Source organism: Aquarana catesbeiana, linkage group LG03 (assembly GCF_042186555.1).
Source record: "Aquarana catesbeiana isolate 2022-GZ linkage group LG03, ASM4218655v1, whole genome shotgun sequence".
NCBI classification, from domain to species: Eukaryota; Metazoa; Chordata; class Amphibia; order Anura; family Ranidae; genus Aquarana; species Aquarana catesbeiana.
This window is the reverse complement of record NC_133326.1, coordinates 201448676-201467585: the sequence shown is the minus strand read 5'-3', so window position 1 is coordinate 201467585 and position 18910 is coordinate 201448676. Positions and strand designations below refer to the sequence as shown.

Here is an 18910-nt window from a genome sequence, read left to right as displayed (position 1 = left end):
GCTGTTCTATCCAAAATAGACTCTAGCTCGGGACCAAATAGCTGATCTCCCAAAAATGGAACTCCACATAATTTATTTTTGGAAGCTGCGTCCCCAGGCCATGTCTTCAGCCATCAAGCTCTCCTAGCTGCAATGGTCAGGGCCCCTGATCTAGCTGACATTCTTATTGAATCTGCAGAGGCGTCAGAAATATAAGCTACAGCTGCTGTAAGGGTTGGGAAGGAATCTAGAATCTCCTGTTTGGGTGAATCGGCTATAATATATGCTTTTAGCTGATTCAACCAGAACTCCATATTTCTGGAGACACAGGTTGTAGCCATAGCAGGCTTAAGATTCCCTATAATGGACTGCCAGGCTTTTTTAAGTTGTTGATCCGCCTTCTTATCCATAGGATCCTTCAAAGTACCCATGTCCTCAAATGCCAGATCTGTTGATCTGGATATTTTGGAAAAAGCTGCATCTAACTTCGGGACTTTATTCCAAAGTGACTCAGGATTATCCTTAAATGGGAAATGTCTCGTGAGCTTTTGGGAAAAAAGGTTTTCTCTCTGGGTCAGCCCATTCTTTTTTAATGGTCTCCGAGATTACCGAATGTACAGGGAAAGTGCGACCTGTTGCTTCACTAAGTCCTTCATACATTCTATCGTGCAGCGATAACGCTCTTTTTTCTTCCTCCATTCCCAATGTTGCATATATTGCTTTCAACAGACTGTCTACTTGTTCCAAGGACAGTTTGTATCTTGAAGGTGCATCTGCCTCATCCTCTTCCTCCTCCTCTTCTCCAGAGTGTGAGGGGGAATGCCCCCTTTGGGTAGTCGGGCCAGCCTCAGCCTCTACCGTTGGGGTTAAGTGTGAGTCCTGAGAGGGGTCTGAGGTAGTTGCCTGACTTAATGCTGGTGTTACAAGAGAAGAGCGAAAAGCCTGTATAGTAGCATCTAGCTCTTTCTTAACAGATGCGATTATGTCGCTGCACGCAGAAGCCTCTTCCTTGACTAAGGAGTCAATACAAATCTGGCAAAAAGTCTTCTTCCAACCCTCAAGTAACTTTGTTTTACATGAGGGGCATCTCTTTTTAATAGCTGGATCAGAGCTCTTAGCCTGCCAGAAAAATGACAAAAGAGAAAACACCAGCATCCAATAAGCCAAAGCTTCCTCCTAACGGACTCACCACAGGTGCACAGGTGGAATAGCAGTTAACCCCATGTGCCCAGACAGGCCCCAGCCACCAAGGGGGAAAAAACATTTGTGAGAGGGGCACCAAAGTAACCAGGATAGTTCTCCATACCTTCTTACTTGGGCCTTACTGGTGCCTGTCCCACATGCAGCTGCCACAAAATCCATAGTGGTGCTGCTCCGATCGGTGGCTCTTATGAACGCCGGTTCCAGAGTCAAAAAACGCCGTTGCGCCCGACCGGAACTGGAATATAGGCACCAGGACCGCTCCTCCCTTCTACCTCTGCGCCATTTCCGATCGGAAATGATGCGCCCGTTCCTAGTGCCTTCCCCTCGCCGGATACCTCACTTCCGACCGGTGGAGTCTGTACTCTACCAAGATGGCGGCGGCCAGAAACGCCATCACGCGGTTTAAAAAAAAAAAAAAGGCCCGCGAATGGCTGCCGCCGCCTATGGAGCGGCTCCAGGAACGGTCCAGCTCATCTTGAGCAAAGGAAAAAGGAGCCCACTTACCAGCAAACCCTGTGGCGCGGTGTGGGAGGATCGGACTCTCTGGAGGAAAAAATAGGTATGGTGGGGTAGGCAGCCTGGCCTCTCAGGTACAGCACCATAAGAGACCCTGGCCCCTACTAAGTGTTCCCTTGCCGGAGGAAACACAAAAACTGATGAGCTGTGGAGAGAAGCCTCCTTTTAAAATGTGGTGGAGTTTGTGTTTCCTGTTTCCTAGTGGGTGGAGCCACTCTCTCATGTGCTGTCCTGAAAGACGATAAGGGAAAAAAAGATTGTGTTTTTACACTGACTGTTTTTCTGCTGCTGCACCTTATTTAAAGGGTAAGTTCACCTTTACAGAAAAATCTGTAAGATGAACTTACACAGGACCCCCTCCTCATCCCCACCCCCCAGTCCCACTGACCTGGATTGCGGTGATCTCCTGTTCTGAACCCCGGTATAGCCGCGTCAGGGGTCTGGGGGCTTAGAAATCCCCCAGATGAATCTCCAAAATGTACCCCATGAGGAGGGATGTTTCAGAGCATTATAAACTCTGCAGTCACATGATCATTAACCCTGCCCTGCCTCCCAGCATCCTAAACCTCCTAAAGGGCCAGGAGGTGCTGGCGCCAAGAAAATAATACAGTGTGTGTCGATACTTGTATGCTGTACGATAGCCATTGTTGCTTTGTTGAGTTGGGTGCAGACACACATTGGGGGCTTTAGCTGTTCTGAACAATGCTGGGCTGGAGTTGAAATGACCATCACATAAGCAATTACAAAAACCTGCAAACACTACAAATAGTAAATTACCACTTCAATACTGGGCACTTTAATCTCTTCCTGCCCAGACCAATTTTCAGCTTTCAGAGCTGTCACACTTTGAATGACAATTGCGCGGTCATACAACACTGTACCCATATGGATTTTTTTTCTTTTTACACAAATAGAGCTTACTTTTGGTGGTATTTAATCACCACTGGGTTTTTCATGTTTGCTACATAAACAAAAAAAGGTGTTTTTCTTTGTCTATATTATAAAATTATGTAAATAAATATTTCTTCACAAACTTAGGCCAAAAAGTATTCTGCTACATTTCTTTGGTGAAAATAACCCAAATCAGGATTAGTCTGTAGGAAAGTTAGAGAGTCCACAAACTATGGTATATGTATCTGAAAATAGATCAATCCTTATGTACTGACGGCCCATCTCATTTCTTGAGAGCCGAAAATGCCAGGACAGATCAAATATCCCCCAAATGATATTTTTGGAAAGTCGACAGTCTGAGGTATTTAGTAAGAGGAAAGGCACGTTTTTTTAAATTTGAGTTTTTTGGAAAATTAAGAAAAAAACTTTTATTTCACATTTTTTTTATATACTGTCAGCAACGCAGTAAAGCGTCATATAACAGGTGTGGCGGTGACCAGGGACACTGACTGGTGATAGTATGTAAAAAAATTATATATTTTTTTCAATTTTTTATTCTTAAATACTGTGATAAGAGCAATGCCATGTTACCATAGTAACACAGTACCATTCTGGGGAGTTGAACAGGACTTTTTTTTTTTTTTTTTTTTACATACTATGAACATACTGTTCACTGCTATAAGCAAATATTTTTTACTGAATGACAGTGTGTAGACTGTGTATTTATGTGATTAGCTGAGATTGGCCACAGCTAATTGCATAGTACAAATGGACTGTAATTGGCCTGTCTTTACCATGTGATCACTGTGACCAATCACAGCTAGCAACACAATTGTATACAATGAATGGCATGGAAGGAAGCCTTGTTTACAACTGTCATGTGATCTGCTGTGATTGGTCACAGTGATCACATGGTACTGACAGCGGGCTGGTACACTGATCAATCATCCTCTTCATCCCATGGAGAAGCGTTCTCGGGAGGACATCATATGAACAATAGGGTTCCCCTCCCCCCAGAATGTCATTTTACAATTGCCTGGGTGGGAAGCAGTTCAACAAGCAGAGAGTGTGCACAAAATTTTTAAAAATTAATCCCAACAGTTGCAGTGATTTTTTTTTTTTTTTTTTAAGCAGATATCACATTTTTTATGTTAAATTTCCTTATTATTAGAATTCAAACTAATGCAAGGTTTGTAGAATTATATTTGCATGGATATGTCAAATAAAGTGAGAAGAACACAAACACCAAATAGATGGGAAATAATAGCTGCTACTTTGGAAATGTAGGGAAAGCACCATTCAGAACACTGTACTCATTATTTAGCAAACATGTTATTTTTTTTGTAAAATAAGCAGGTGTTAAAAATAAATAGGCAATTTGGAATTTATGCAATTATTATGTAATCTTTTAATCACAAATTTGAAATAAATGAAATGCAACTGATAACAATTTTATTCTCCCAAGTGAAATTTAGATAAATAGGCCTTACACTGAAAATCACTATATCAGTAAATGACAATCAAAGCACCCATGCACTACGAGCTTTTCTACTTCTATTGAGGGGATTTAACTTTTGATTACAGCATCTTAAGAGAGTTCTCTGCATCAATGAACTGTGTATATCTTAAATACATAATTACACTTACATGATTTGCGGCAGCTTTTAATAGAACTTATTAAAACACTCACTGGAAATCTGGCCGGTAAAGTTTTAAACATAATGCAAAGTTGAACAGATGCATTGCTAAGCTGGAAATTACGATATATTACATCAGTTATTCACTTCAATAGGAGCACTACAGTGAATCGACATTATTAAAATGTCCTCATACAAAAAAATAGCAGAAATAAACTACAATAGATACTTTTACTTAAAAGTCTACTACACACTATAATTTTTTCTCAAAATATGGGGTTTTATACTGTGTGTCAAAGTCTTTCAGGAATCTAACTACGCTGAACCAATAACCTGAGCCAAAAAGTAGAATTGCATAACTGAGACAAATACGTAAACCCATACAATGTAAGCAAAATACATTTTCCTGAAGCCATAGTTAACAGTAGAGGGGATTTTAAGGAATGCTAGCCATGTCATCTTTGTCCTACCTAAACGAGAAGTATAGCCAAATATTTTTTGGCCATACTTCTACTGTGGTCACAGGAGTGCACTTACTTTTGCTCTCCTATTGCCCACTGTCAATTGACATCACAGAGCCACTCCAGGCTCTGAAAGGAACCTGGACTAAATTGTCGGGATCCACCCAGCTGTCTGATTGACAGCTGGCTCCTGCTCTCGGATGTGGACAAGAGCCAAAGCCAGCTATGTCTGCCCCCCTCTCCTGCCCAAAGCTCTAATGCAGGGGGCTCAAACTGGTGGCCCTCCAGCTGTTACGGAACTACAAGTCTCATCATGCCTCTGGTAGTCATGCTTGTAACTGTCAGCCTTGCAATGCCTTGTAGTTCTGGAACAGCTGGAGGGCTGCCTGTTTGAGACCCCTGCTCTAATGAGCACTGAAGGGACAGAGCAGAGATCGGTAACGGACAGTCACCACTCTCCGCTCTATTGAGACCAAGAACTGAGTGATTAGAGGTCATGTAGGAGAAGCTTTGCCACCCTAGGATGCTTGCTTCTGATTTGGACTGTAGGCTATATCTCTTTTAGAAATAATATGTTTGTTTTGGAGCCCTTGTTTAATCTCTCCTGGTGTGCTGCTGTACTTGCTTTTGTGATTTTTGTCAGCTTGCGGATTGGGGTAACTATAAAGTGTATATGCATTATGCATATATTATCATTATCTACAGATCATCTACTGTATATAAGCTACATTTATATTTGTGTATTGAATCTGTACACATATATTTTACCTACAACCGTATGTATTTTTGCAGATACTTCCACTACCCTCTTGTATTTAGATACACACACACACACATATATCTGAGGCATGCATACAGTATAAGCATTGATTTTTACATTTGATTTGATTACACATCTGAGCATTCTACATAATTAGTAGGTGGTGGATGGGGGTATATGAACCACTTCAGCCCCGGAAGGTTTTACCTCCTTCATGACAAGGCCATTTTTTGAGATACGGCACTGCGTTATTTTAACAATTGCACAGTCGTGCCACACTGTAACCAAATAAAATTGATGTCCTCTTTTTCCCCACAAATAGAACTTTCTTCTGGTGGTATTTGATCACCTCTGTGGGTTTTATTTTGTGTTTCCTTTAAACAAAAAAAAAAAAAAGCGACAATTTTGAAAATAAAAACGATATTTTTTACTTTCTGCTATAAAACATATTCAATAAAAAAAATGAAAAAAAAAAAAAATCGAATTTCTTTATCAATTTAGGCCAATATGTATTCTTTTGGTAAAAAAAAATCTCAATAAGTGTATATTGTTTGTTTTGCGCAAAAGTTATAGCGTCTACAAACAATGGGATATTTTTATGGGACTTTAATTTTTTTTTTACTAGTAATGGCGGCAAACAGAGATTTTTAGCGGGACTGCGACATTGCGGCGGAGAAATCGGACACCTGACACTTTTTTGGTGACTAGTGACACTAATACAGTGATCAGTGCTAAAAATATGCACCTTTACTGTACTAATGGCACTAACAGGGAAGGGGTCAACAACAGGGGCGATCACAGGATTAAGTGTGTCCCAAGGGGGTGCTTACTAACTGTTGGGGTTTCTCCGAATGGGAGAACACAGAAATCTGTGTTTTTGCTTAGCAGTAACACAAGGACCTCGGCTATGGAAAGATCTTCAGACTTACATCCGCATGGAAGAAAACCATCAGGTCTTCAGGAAAAAACTCAAGACCTACCTCTTCTAAGAAGCTGACAACACAGAACGCATTGAGGCAATTCAGTTCGCATTTGCAGCGCTTTACAAATCATTCATTTATTTATTCACAAGATCTCTATGTCCTCCCCTGTCAGAACGGCGATCTGCCTTGTTTACATAAGCAGATCCCCATTCTGCCTCTCTGGGGAACGATCGCAGGCGGCCCCCTCTGTCCAATCAATGTGCATCCCCAGAGGCTATTGCACAAAGTGATGTACAGGTATGTCATTTCGCACAGCCGGCCGCCTTGCCCCAGTACAAGTGCGGAAGGCGATCCGGAAGTGGTTAATGAAAGTTGTGCCTTGGGCAAATAAACAGTTTGTGCTGCTATGATTTTATCTAGTTTTTAACTTGTAAACATTGAATAAAACATTTGTAATTTTAATCATATTGTGTGGTAGGCACCTCAAAATTCAATTTTTTATTTGTTCACATGAAATCCTTCACAAAAAAAAAAATATTTTGTTTTTTCAGCAGTTGTAAGAGCAAAAGACAGGCTATGTCTGCATTGCATCCAAACTACAAAAAATGTTCAAGTGCTAATTCCTAACTACACAGAAGGCATAACACAACAGTAGACAGTTTCTCAGCAAGGAACATAAACATCGATAGCATTTTGAAACAGAATTCTAAACAAAGTAAGCAGTGAAGATGCCTTTTGCTTGTCATTTAAAGCATGTAAAAAGGTGACAGATCCAATACAACTTCTGGGGATATCTTACCGAAAATGCCTGTGACAACTAGGAAACTGACAGCAGTAAAGGTCTCTGCAAGCAACAGTGACTGAACAAAGAAAACACAAATTTAAATCTTCATTCAGCTAGGCACTTTAGTTGTTCAGTGAGGCTATTTTATTTCTTAATAAAACATTATTAGATGATTTCATTGCAATGAAATGGAAGTGAAATTAGATCCAACAAAGTATTTCCCAGTTAGCAAATAAATAGAATGAAAGAACCCAGAGGCTAAACTAGCTGTATAATGTTACAATATATAGTTCTGCAGGTTTCTAAAAAAAAATATGTTTTTGTCCATCATACCTGGGGATCATTTGAGCCTGTGGGGTCAGACTATATTGTTGTCATATTTTTAAACAAGGTTACAAAATTTCAAGGCACAATTTAGTAGTCTGTCACTATCTCTGCAGGGGGAAATATATATTTTCATCATCAAGCATTGCTTAGGCAAAAATGACTTCTCTGTTGGTTATTGCCAAATGATAATTTGCATCAGATTATACACCGATCGTTCATAGCATTATGACCACTGACAAGTAAAGTGAATAAAACTTTTTATCTCTTTACAACACCCTCACTCTCTTTCCTCCTGTATCCTGCTCATGTGGGTTTCTGTGTCCTCGAAGAGCAGCGCCGGCTGGACCAGACGCAAGCTCATTAGGATCTGCACGTTGAGCGTGGTGGTGGATAGCCTTGGATGTGCTGCCAGGATCCGGGCAGCTAGGTTGGATGTCCACAGCTTCCCCTTCCCCTGCTGAGATCTTGAGGTGGTTATAGTAGTGTGGCCACAGTGGAATCCTTATGCCGTATGTATCTTCACACAATGTGAGTTTGACCATTGTAGTGTTTTTGATGTTACCATATTAAAGCCGAGTTACACTAGGGCGGCTTTGTGCTCTATTCTCTTGTGTTTTGTCTGGATGTGTTCCTGCCACCCAGAGGATCCATAGAGAGCAGCAGCACCCTTTGACTTGAGGGCTATACCAAACTGTCGATCAGCGCACCTGCTAGTTTTTTCTTTTGTGTGTATTTTATCTCTTTATAACGGCATCTGAAAATTGGTGAGATATATTAGACAGCAAGTGGACATGTTGTCCCTGAATTTGTTATGTTGAAAGCAGAAAGATGGACAAATGTAAGGATTTGCATGATTTTGACAAGGGTCAAATTGTAATGGAAAGAGGACTGGGTCAGAACAACTCTAAAACTGTAGCTCTTGTGGGATGCTCCCAGTCTGCAATGGTCAAGACCTACCAAAAATGGTTCAAGTGAATTGGTGAACCAGCTGGCCTGTGTATTCCGATCCAATAGAAGAGCTACTGTAGGTCAAATTGATGAAAAATTAACGCCGGTTCCAATAAAAAGATGTCAGAACACACAGAGCATCACAGTATGAGGCTGCATAACCGCAGACGGGTCAGGGTGCCCATGCTGACCCGTATCCATAGCCAAATGTGCCTACAATGGACACGTGAGCATCAGAACTGGGCCACAGAGCAATGAAAGAAGGTGGTCTGGATGGAATTCAAGAATAAGTTGAGGAACACAACACATGCAAGGTGTTGACTTGGTCTTCAAATTCTCCAGATTGAGCATCTGTGGGATGTGCTGAAAAAACAAGTCAAATCCATGGAAGTCCTACCTCGCAACTTACAGGACTTAAGGATCTGCTACTGACAGCTGGGTGCCAGATACCACAGCATACCTTGAACACATGCCTTGACAGGTTATGGTGGGTTGTCATAGTGCTTTTAGTGATACCCAGAACTGTCATCCTTTTTCTTTATGACCAATGTTAGTGTAAAAACTAAACCAACAGCATAATGGAATCTGCACTATTCTGTTGCTCCTACTGTATCTTTAAAGTTAAGATTTTAGATTAGGTATCACTCAACAGATTTTCAAACTATCAATACAGGGCTCTGCCTAAAACTAAATGTTGACCTGCCAAAGAGAAGAAATGACACTGCACACCATTTAAAGTGTTATGTCAAGATTTGAGTATGCACAAATATAAGACATTATGCACAAATTGGACAATTGAATTACCAAATATATGTATTTACTCATTGGTGTGTTTCTGTGGCCCCCAGTGTGACAATTCTAGCTAGCTAATTAGCAGCTTTAAAAACTGATCATCTCTTTTGAAAAAGTCTCTTAACCACTTCCCGTCCGGCCTATAGCAGATTGACGGCCGGGCGGTGGTTCCGTTATCCTGACTGGGCGTCATATGACGTCCAGCAGGATAACATGCCGCCGCGGGAGCGTGCATCGCGGCGATCGGTGGAGCGGTGTCTCAGCCTGACACACCGCTCCACCGATCTTGAGCGGTTGATCGGGTTTTCCTCACTCGCGTCTGACAGACGCGAGTAGAGGAGAGCCGATCGGCGGCTCTCCTGACAGGGGGGGGTCTGCGCTAAATGTTTATCAGTGCAGCCCCCCATCAGATGACCACACTGGACCACCAGGGACGCCACTAGGACCACCAGGGAAGGGGGCAACATGTGGATGGCCAGGTATGTACCCCATGGCCATCCACATGTGCCCAATGTGCCCAATCAGTGCCCACAAATGGGCACTGATTGGCACCATATTTCAGTTCTGCCCAGCAATGCCGCCAATCAGTGTAATCAATGCCACCAATCAGTGTCATCAGTGCCACCTGTCAGTGCCCATATGTGCCCATCTATCAGTGTCCATCAGTGCCCATCTGTGCCACCTATCAGTGCCACCCATACGTACCCATTAGTGCCACCCATAAGTACCAATCAATGCCACCTATGAGTGCCCATCAGTGCCGCATACCAGTGCCACCTATCAGTGCCCATCAGTGCCACCTATCAGTGCCCGTCAGTGCCACCTCATCGGTGCCCATCAGTACCGCCGTATCAGTGCCCGTCAGTGCAGCCATATCAGCACCCGTCATTGAAGAAAACATACTTATGAACAAAAAATTTTAACAGAAACAAAGAAAAACTTTTTTTCAAAATGTTCGGACTTTTTCTATTTGTTGCGCAAAATAAAAACTGCAGAGGTGATCAAATACCACCAAAAGATAGCTCTATTTGTGGGAACAAAATGATAAAAAATTTGTTTGGGTACAGTGTAGCATAACCACGCAATTGTCATTCAAATTGCGACAGTGCTAAAAGCTGAAAATTGGCCTGAGCGGGAAGGTGTCTAAGTGCCTGGTATTGAAGTGGTTAAACAACATTCCTAAAAGATATAAAATATCCCCCACATGTCATTTAAAGGCAGAACTCTTACCAGCTTGGGAAAGTAACACATGCAGTTTATTACAGTGACTGAAAATCTCTACCCACTCTACCCTTTTATTACTCACCTAACTTCACTGCCTGTGTTCCTCACTGGCCTCATTACAGGAAAGGCAACAAGTAGATATATCTTATGGTAAAAAATATGTGTGATAATATTGCGCCAACTAAGTGAAAAAAGCAGCCAACATAACCAATAGACAAATGGTGAAACAGTAAACAAACAAAAATGTGGCGCTAAAAAATAGTGTCCGTTATCGGGCAACCACCAACCAGAATGGTCATCTGGAGGTGTGAATGCACAATAAAGTTTTTATTAGGATGAAAACTCCACTGTAAGGGAATCATCAATGTTTTTTTTTTTTACTATGTGGATAAGTGTATTATACTCGTGAAACAGTCAGAAATATGTACTGGAGCACATGTGACTAAGAAACTAAATGGCACTCTCTGACAAGTGAACTAATAACCATACATCTGTGTACTCTCAAAAGAGCATGCTAGGAGAAACAGTGTACATAAAATGGTATACCCCTAAAGGCTAGGTGACATAATAAAGGACATCCAATAGATCATAAAAAAGCGCTTCCGCTTGGAAATGTTAAAAAAGAGTATAGATAATAAACTGTGAATAATATAATTCAAACATTTACAATTAATATTTGTCAGAAAGTCCTGAGAAATACATATATCAGATATTAGTAAGGGCCAACTCAAAAAGTTCCAGTATGTCGAATCCCCTTAATCACTAATGACAGGGATAGACTTTGTATCCCCGGATCTTGGGAAACAGGAATGAACCTTGAACCGACTTGACATCTACAGGTGTGTATGAATGGTTGGATAACCCTTACCGGAATTGGTGGACGCCCTAGCCGAAGGCTGGGAGTCAGATAAGGCTTGTATCTGGAACATCCAAGGACTGTTATCCCGCCAAGGAAAGGTGCAGACCCCTGTCTTGGTGCAGTGAGGCGTGATGACAGCTACTCACCGGTCATCCCAAAAAATGGTCTCCCGATCTAAAGCTCTCCGGCCCTGTTTGTTGGGGTTCCGGAACAATTTTTATCGCATTAAAACCTTTTGGAAGTGGATTTACACTATGTGGAGGATCTTTGTGCTTCTTTTTTGAGGGATATACGTCCCTTAGATGTACCTGCATTGTGTATATACACAAACATCACCTCCACATCCATACCAAGGAGAGCTTTAGATCGGGAGACCATTTTTTGGGATGACCGGTGAGTAGCTGTCATCACGCCTCACTGCACCAAGACAGGGGTCTGCACCTTTCCTTGGCGGGATAACAGTCCTTGGATGTTCCAGATACAAGCCTTATCTGACTCCCAGCCTTCGGCTAGGGCGTCCACCAATTCCGGTAAGGGTTATCCAACCATTCATACACACCTGTAGATGTCAAGTCGGTTCAAGGTTCATTCCTGTTTCCCAAGATCCGGGGATACAAAGTCTATCCCTGTCATTAGTGATTAAGGGGATTCGACATACTGGAACTTTTTGAGTTGGCCCTTACTAATATCTGATATATGTATTTCTCAGGACTTTCTGACAAATATTAATTGTAAATGTTTGGATTATATTATTCACAGTTTATTATCTATACTCTTTTTTAACATTTCCAAGCGGAAGCGCTTTTTTATGATCTATTGGATGTCATTTATTATGTCACCTAGCCTTTAGGGGTATACCATTTTATGTACACTGTTTCTCCTAGCATGCTCTTTTGAGAGTACACAGATGTATGGTTATTAGTTCACTTGTCAGAGAGTGCCATTTAGTTTCTTAGTCACATGTGCTCCAGTACATATTTCTGACTGTTTCACGAGTATAATACACTTATCCACATAGTAAAAAAAAAAAAAAAAAAAAACATTGATGATTCCCTTACAGTGGAGTTTTCATCCTAATAAAAACTTTATTGTGCATTCACACCTCCAGATGACCATTCTGGTTGGTGGTTGCCCGATAACGGACACTATATCTTATGGTAAATCAGTGTGACATCATAATGCTGCTGCAGTCTGAATCAGAACAGAACTTCACCACTAAACAGCCAGTAGGAAAGTTCATATAAGCCAGGCAGTGATACATACATCTAAACAGGCCCTTCTCTTCTGCAGAGAAGATGATAAAAGACCACTGACTACGCATGAAGGGGACTATTTTGGCATTTTTTTTTTTTTGTTAAATAACTATAACTAGACCTGGATTCTTTCCTAGATACACATAATATAACTGGATACTAATATTTATAGGTAAATTAGATCCAGGGAACATCCAATTGCCTCTTGAGGGATCAGGGATAAACATTTTCGCCTGCTGGAGAAAATTGGATCATGCTTTATTGGGGTTTTTGCCTTGCTATGGATCAACTGTGGGTATAGGATTGTAAATATATATTTTTTCCCCTTCCATTGGTTAAACTGGAAGAATCTAAATATCTATGTAACCCATTAGTTAGTTGGGGGTTCTGCTAATGGTTTTTCTTACAAAACCTCCCTCCCTTTTTTCCTCCTTAAATTTTGGAAGGTTTGTCAATGTTGATTACAGAAGTAACACACTATGGAATTAGGTCAAATTTTAAAACAAATAAAAAACAGAGTAGCAAGGAACTGAGATAGTTGGGAGGGTCCTTAAAGTTCACCTGTTATAATGGAACTAGGTTTAAATGTGGAACATTCTTTTAAGTGAAAGGACCAATTTCACCAGCACTTTTATAATAGGAACTGAAAATCAAGAACTATCTATGATATGGATGGGCTTGGAGAACAATGGAAAAAAAATGTATAACTGACTATAAAATGTGGTTGTAAAAATCATTAAGCAATAGGCAAACAATTACACAGCCCACCAAAAAAAAACAAAAAAACAGCAACTTGTGTTTTGGACCTGTTCTTGGGGTTATTTAGGGTGCAGATTCAGAAAATTGCATTGGCTAGACTGTATCAGCTCTAGTTTCCTAGATATGGTTAAATCTATATAATTTTTTAGTTCGTTTTTGAAAAGATCTAGCTGATCAACTTGTTCTTCTGTTACCTAGTTTGTGTCTTTTTTCCGTACAAGTTAGCAGATACAGTAAAAGTGTTTATGTGCTTCCAAATGTAATTTTACATTGGAAACACTGGATTTCAAAGTGTAAGTTATTAACTGAATTATAGTTATCATATAGGACGTGTGTGTATATTGCCAATCATATAATTTCATGTTTGCCAATCGAGCACCGTAGAGGTTATAGCTACTTTATGATTGGGCTGCCTGAATCATCCCAACCCATGTGTTGCTATAATAATATCCTGGTTTTTGATGGGCAACCAGAGTGAAGAATGGTATATGACATTTATGATGTATCTCAAAAACAAGAGTGGATAGGGAAAATTTGTGCCATTTTTGGGAATCAATGGGTACAATATACCCAGAAAAAGGTCTAATGTTCAGGGCACCAAATTGTGTGTTGACCTGTGTTATTTTTTTACCATTTCTCCTACATAATCCTACCTGTTTAAATCACGCACTCTCTCAGTAAAGTATTGCAGATATGACTTCAAAAAGCTAAAGAGCATTACAGGTATGACTTACATTTGATTTTGTAAATCTCAGTAAAATCCTGCTCAAAAACCATTTATGTCACAAAGCTGGAATGTTAACATAATTACCAGATATGCTTCAATCAGCTGACAAATGTACAGATGGAGCCAAACAACAGAACTGCCAAATGTCTAACATCTGCAGAACTTGGATACATGAGACCTCAATTTATTCCAATTTCCACAAGAGCCAGCTCTCTATACTGAACCTGTGCACATATTTAGAAGGGTAGCGGACAGAAAGCGGAAGGTTAAAACATTACTTAACCTTTCTAAGCCACACATGCTAGGAATACAAGGACAAATAATGTGGATATGGCACTGCCATAATAGTTATCAGGACATTAACAGAAATAAATAACCCATAAAGCATATAAACTAACCATCTTATTTGTCCTTGGTGTATTTTCCCAATGCTGACTTCAAGGGATTACATAAAACAGGGCGTTTTCAAAGACACTTCAGTATTGGTATAATAAAGATGATGCAGGGCATTTTTAGACTGAAAGCACGGTTTGCTGCTGCTAGCAAGCACTTGAAATATTTGAGTGAATTGCTTGTTGGCCACTTAATCGAATATCTGATTGGCAACAGTTTATCTGACTTGTTTTGCCAGAATACAAGTATGCAATACTGTCCTATTGTTCGGAGTATGCTTTACAATAGGAAAACAGATATATAGTACTGGTTGTACTTTGTACACATTTTTACAGCACAGACAAGTGGAGTCATTAATCATAATTCTATTACAATATGTGAGTTGCAAGAAGGATTACCAAAAACATAGACTCATAAAATTTCAGAAGATCAATGAACAGACAAATTCAACATTTACAGTAACCTCTGATTCTGATCTGTCCTTCACCCATTTTACTAACACATACAGGAAAAGCTTTACTGAAATGATGCTGGTTTTGAATTAAACTTTTACATTAACCTCACTAACAAAACAAAATACTAACAAATGTGCTATTCATGTCCCATTGGACTGTTGTAGATTCATTACTAACAAAGTAACCCTTTACCAAGCTGTCACCACTTCAGTTAATAACGCATGTAGCACTATTGTACCAAACTACTTTACTATTGCTTCCTGCTTCAGACATTTAAATGCACTTTTCATTCAGGAAAATACATATTATTGTATATATACAAAGATTTTATATTTCCCCTTTTGCAGCCAGTCAATGGTGAGTTCATATCAAGTACTTAAAATGTTCACATTTTGGGGTTACAGCCAAGCCATGTCTATAGACCTAAAAGAGGGATGTAAGGTTACACCTGCACACAACTGAATTAATCTGAGGAAGGACAAACCCTCCAAGTAAAGATAAGGTCATAAATATCTTATTTTCAAGTGTGATCATCAAGACCAGACATACTGTAAATGTTGAATTATCTTATTTGACAATCTGGAATGCTATACCCAGTGCATCTAGTTTATATAAAATGTTATGTATTATAATGCGGTCTGCACATCCTGAACACATTTAGTAATACAGAAGTTTGTGCAGTAGCACTGCTTGTCCTATGTATTCCACTCCTAGTTAGCATAACAGTCAAACTTATATGTTCACTTCCAAGTACGATATTGAAAAGTAGTGAAGGATGTTTCAAGACAGGGGAAATATAATACTGCTGGGAGCTAAAGGTGTAGTGTGAGCATATTAAAAGTAGGAACATACATGCTCACCTCTCAGCTGCAGCATCAGTCCAATGCTGCAGCTGTCCCCTGCTGGCTCTAAGCCAGAGCACTGAGCATTCACATCACTGCAGATCGCTCAAGTTTTCGGTGTGCTCTGTGCAGAGAGCAGTGACGGTAAGTCACCAAGCTCTCTGCTCTGCCCCCTTCAGCTACTTCAATGGAGCACCAAGCTGGGGAGGAGGCAGAATCAGCTGGCTCAGGTCCTCAGTGGCATGCTGAGAGGCTGAGCCAGTTGTCAGTCAGGCATCTGGGTGGATCCTGACATTATTGTCAGGATGCTTCCAAAGCCTGGACTGGCTCAGTGATGTCAGCTGAAAGCAGGCTTTAGCCCACTGATTCTGGGTTGCAGGAGAGCACAAGTTCACACTCCTGTGTTCCAGAACAAAAGCATGGACAAAAACAGCTTTAGCCATACTTATCTTCCAACATAATGCTGGTGATGGGGAATACTATGTCATTCAATACAATTGTTATAGGCTAGCCCAATCCAAAGTTCACCACTGCCATTTGACCACTCCAGGGTGTTCTGGGATGCCATGGGTCTTTTAAGATCCTAGAAACTCCCTGAATCAAGGTAATCAACTACCCACTTGTCTGTAGCTTGAGACATGGCTGGGCGCTACCTACAGCATATTATCACTGAGCACTGCAACAATACTCATTTCAGACTGAGAAACAATTCAGCAGATGACATGGCTCCCCAAATCATCACCGACTGTGGAAATTTCACACTGAACCTCATGCAACTTAGTTTCTGTGCCTCTCCACTCTTCCTCCAGACTCTGGGACCTTAATTTCCAAATGAAATGCAAAATTTTTCACAGTCCATGATCATTTGGGAAGCCACATTATCTGCTAGTGTTGGTCCACTGTGTTTTATAATGCCCAAAGTCAGTGCAGCCATCTACCAGGGAATTCTACAGTACTTGATGCTTCCTTCTGCTGACCAGTATTATGGAGATCTTGATTTCATTTTCAGCAAGACTTGGCACCTGCCCAGACTGCGATACCTGCTTTATTGATTATGGTGTCACTGTGCTTGATTGGCCAGCAAACTTGTCTGACCTAAACCCCATAGAGAATCTGTGGGGTATTGTCAAGAGGAAGAGGAGACACCAGACCCAATAATGCAGACGAGTTAAAGGCTGCTATCAAAGCAACCTGGGCTTCCATAACACCTCTGCAGTGTCACAGGCTGATCGCCTCAATGCCACGCCGCATTGATGCAGTAATTCATGCAAAAGGAGCCCCAACCAAGTATTGAGTGCATACTATACTGTACATATGTTTCAGTAAGCCAACATTTCTGTATTAAAAATACTTTTTTTTTTAATTGGCCTTATGCAATATTCAAATTTTCAGAGATACTGAATTTTGGCTTTTCACCAGCTGTAAGCCATAATCAAAAAAAAAAAAAAAAAATGCTTAAAATATATCACTTTGTGTGTAACACATCTATATAATAAAGGAATTTCACTTTTTGAATTGAAATATTGAAATAAATGAACTTTTAACAGCACATAGCTGCTCTGGGCTGGTTTATGTTGTTTAAAGCGATGACCAAGCAGGGAAAATCCAACAGGGTGGCTGTACAGAAGTCAACAGTAGATCAACTTCTGTACAACTTCCCTGCCCATACATGGTCCCTGCAGAACTGGACAAATTTTGATCCATGTATGACTGACTTAACTAACATTTCCCTCATTCCAATCTCATGGGTCCCAAACAGGGACATGCAGTCAGGGGAGGCAGGTGAGGCCATGAGCATAAAAAAAAGAAAGATTAACTTTGAGGGTCATAGCTTGGCAACCTGGGGACACAGAGACTCCACATTTGGGGGGTAGGTAGCTGAAGGCAAAATGTGGGGCTCCTATTATCTATGGTTCCGGAGATACGGGGCTCCATGCGCAGCCTGTCAGAAGCTAAAGACAGAGCAGTCAGTTTAAATGCAAGCTGGCACACTGTTTGCAGCAAACTGAGAGGATGAGCTCACAGTGCATCTCCTCACTTCTTGTCAGAGGCACTGAGCTCAATGGACAGCTTGGAGTCTTCGACCAATGGATAAGTACCATTGGCCCAAGCTGTCCAATAAAAATGCAGTGGAGGCTGGCCTTCTCACTAGAATAGTTTGAGCTCATCTCAGTAGAACCTTGTGTTTGCTTGACTCAAGAGTTTACTATCAGACCAGGATGTTTTACCTCCTAGTCATTATCTGTAAATATATAGAAAACATTGGAGATCTAAGACTGTTCGACAGTATGACAAATGAGAAGTGAAGGAAAGAAGGGAAAGAGAGAAGAGAAGAAATTATAGTTGATGAGCCACAAGAAGGGGTAGAGGAAAGGAAAGGTCTTCCAGGAGGATCCATTTAAAGTAGTACTTGACCTGAAAAAAGAGGCACTTTTATATAGCATGCTCATGGTGCCCAGATAGTTTCAAATAGCTGGACTCTATCCAGCAGCTTGGCTACAATTTGTTCCTGGGACATGATGCAGGAGATTATAGGCTTTGTTGCCAAGATGGGGACTGAAGGTTTCTTCTAGGCTTCTGCAATCGTGATTTTATCACCCAAAAACAAAATAAAAAAAAAGGATCAGAGTTTGAGTGTGTTTAGGGACTGCTTACTCTGTGGTTCAGAAGGGTGATCATGGGGTCTTGGGGAACAGCTACTCCCATAACTCTCCATACTATTTTGAAGAACTTGTTCCAATAGCTTCTGATACGGGGACAAGTAACATATGTGTTACATGGAGCCCATCAGATTACACCCTCTGTAGCACAAGGGGGAGGCATCTGGGTAGATCTTGGCCAGTCTAGTGGGAACATAGTACCATCTGGTAAGGATTTTAACATTTGCTTTGAGTAACCACTTGCCGACCAGCCGCCGCAGTTGTACTGCGGCAGGTTGGCTTGGCTGAGCGAATCGCCGTCATTTTATGTTGGGCGCATACACGGCGATCTGAGGTGATCAAATACCACCAAAAGAAAGTTCTATTTGTGGGGAAAAGGTCATCAATTTTGTTTGGGTACAATGTAGCATGACCACACAATTGTCAGTTAAAGCGACGAAGTGGCGTATCACAAAAATGGCCTGGTCAGGAAGTGGGTAAATCGTTCCGGGGGCTGAAATGGTTAAATAAATATTCA

The 18910-nt window shown here is 40.9% G+C and overlaps 1 protein-coding gene across 4 annotated transcripts in view; it reads right to left on the bottom strand.

Moving 5' to 3' along the window:
- Positions 1-18910, bottom strand: part of TBC1D22A (TBC1 domain family member 22A) — a 919143-nt gene that overhangs the window by 390540 nt on the left and 509693 nt on the right. The window contains exon 11 of one of the 4 annotated variants that reach the window (XM_073619717.1): positions 4060-5821. The exons of the other annotated variants lie outside the window; for them this stretch is intronic. Within the exon in view, the coding sequence (XP_073475818.1) occupies positions 5808-5821 (14 nt within the window). The 3' untranslated portion in view covers positions 4060-5807. Of the gene's footprint in view, positions 1-4059; positions 5822-18910 lie in introns of those variants that run through there. 4 annotated transcript variants of the gene reach the window in all.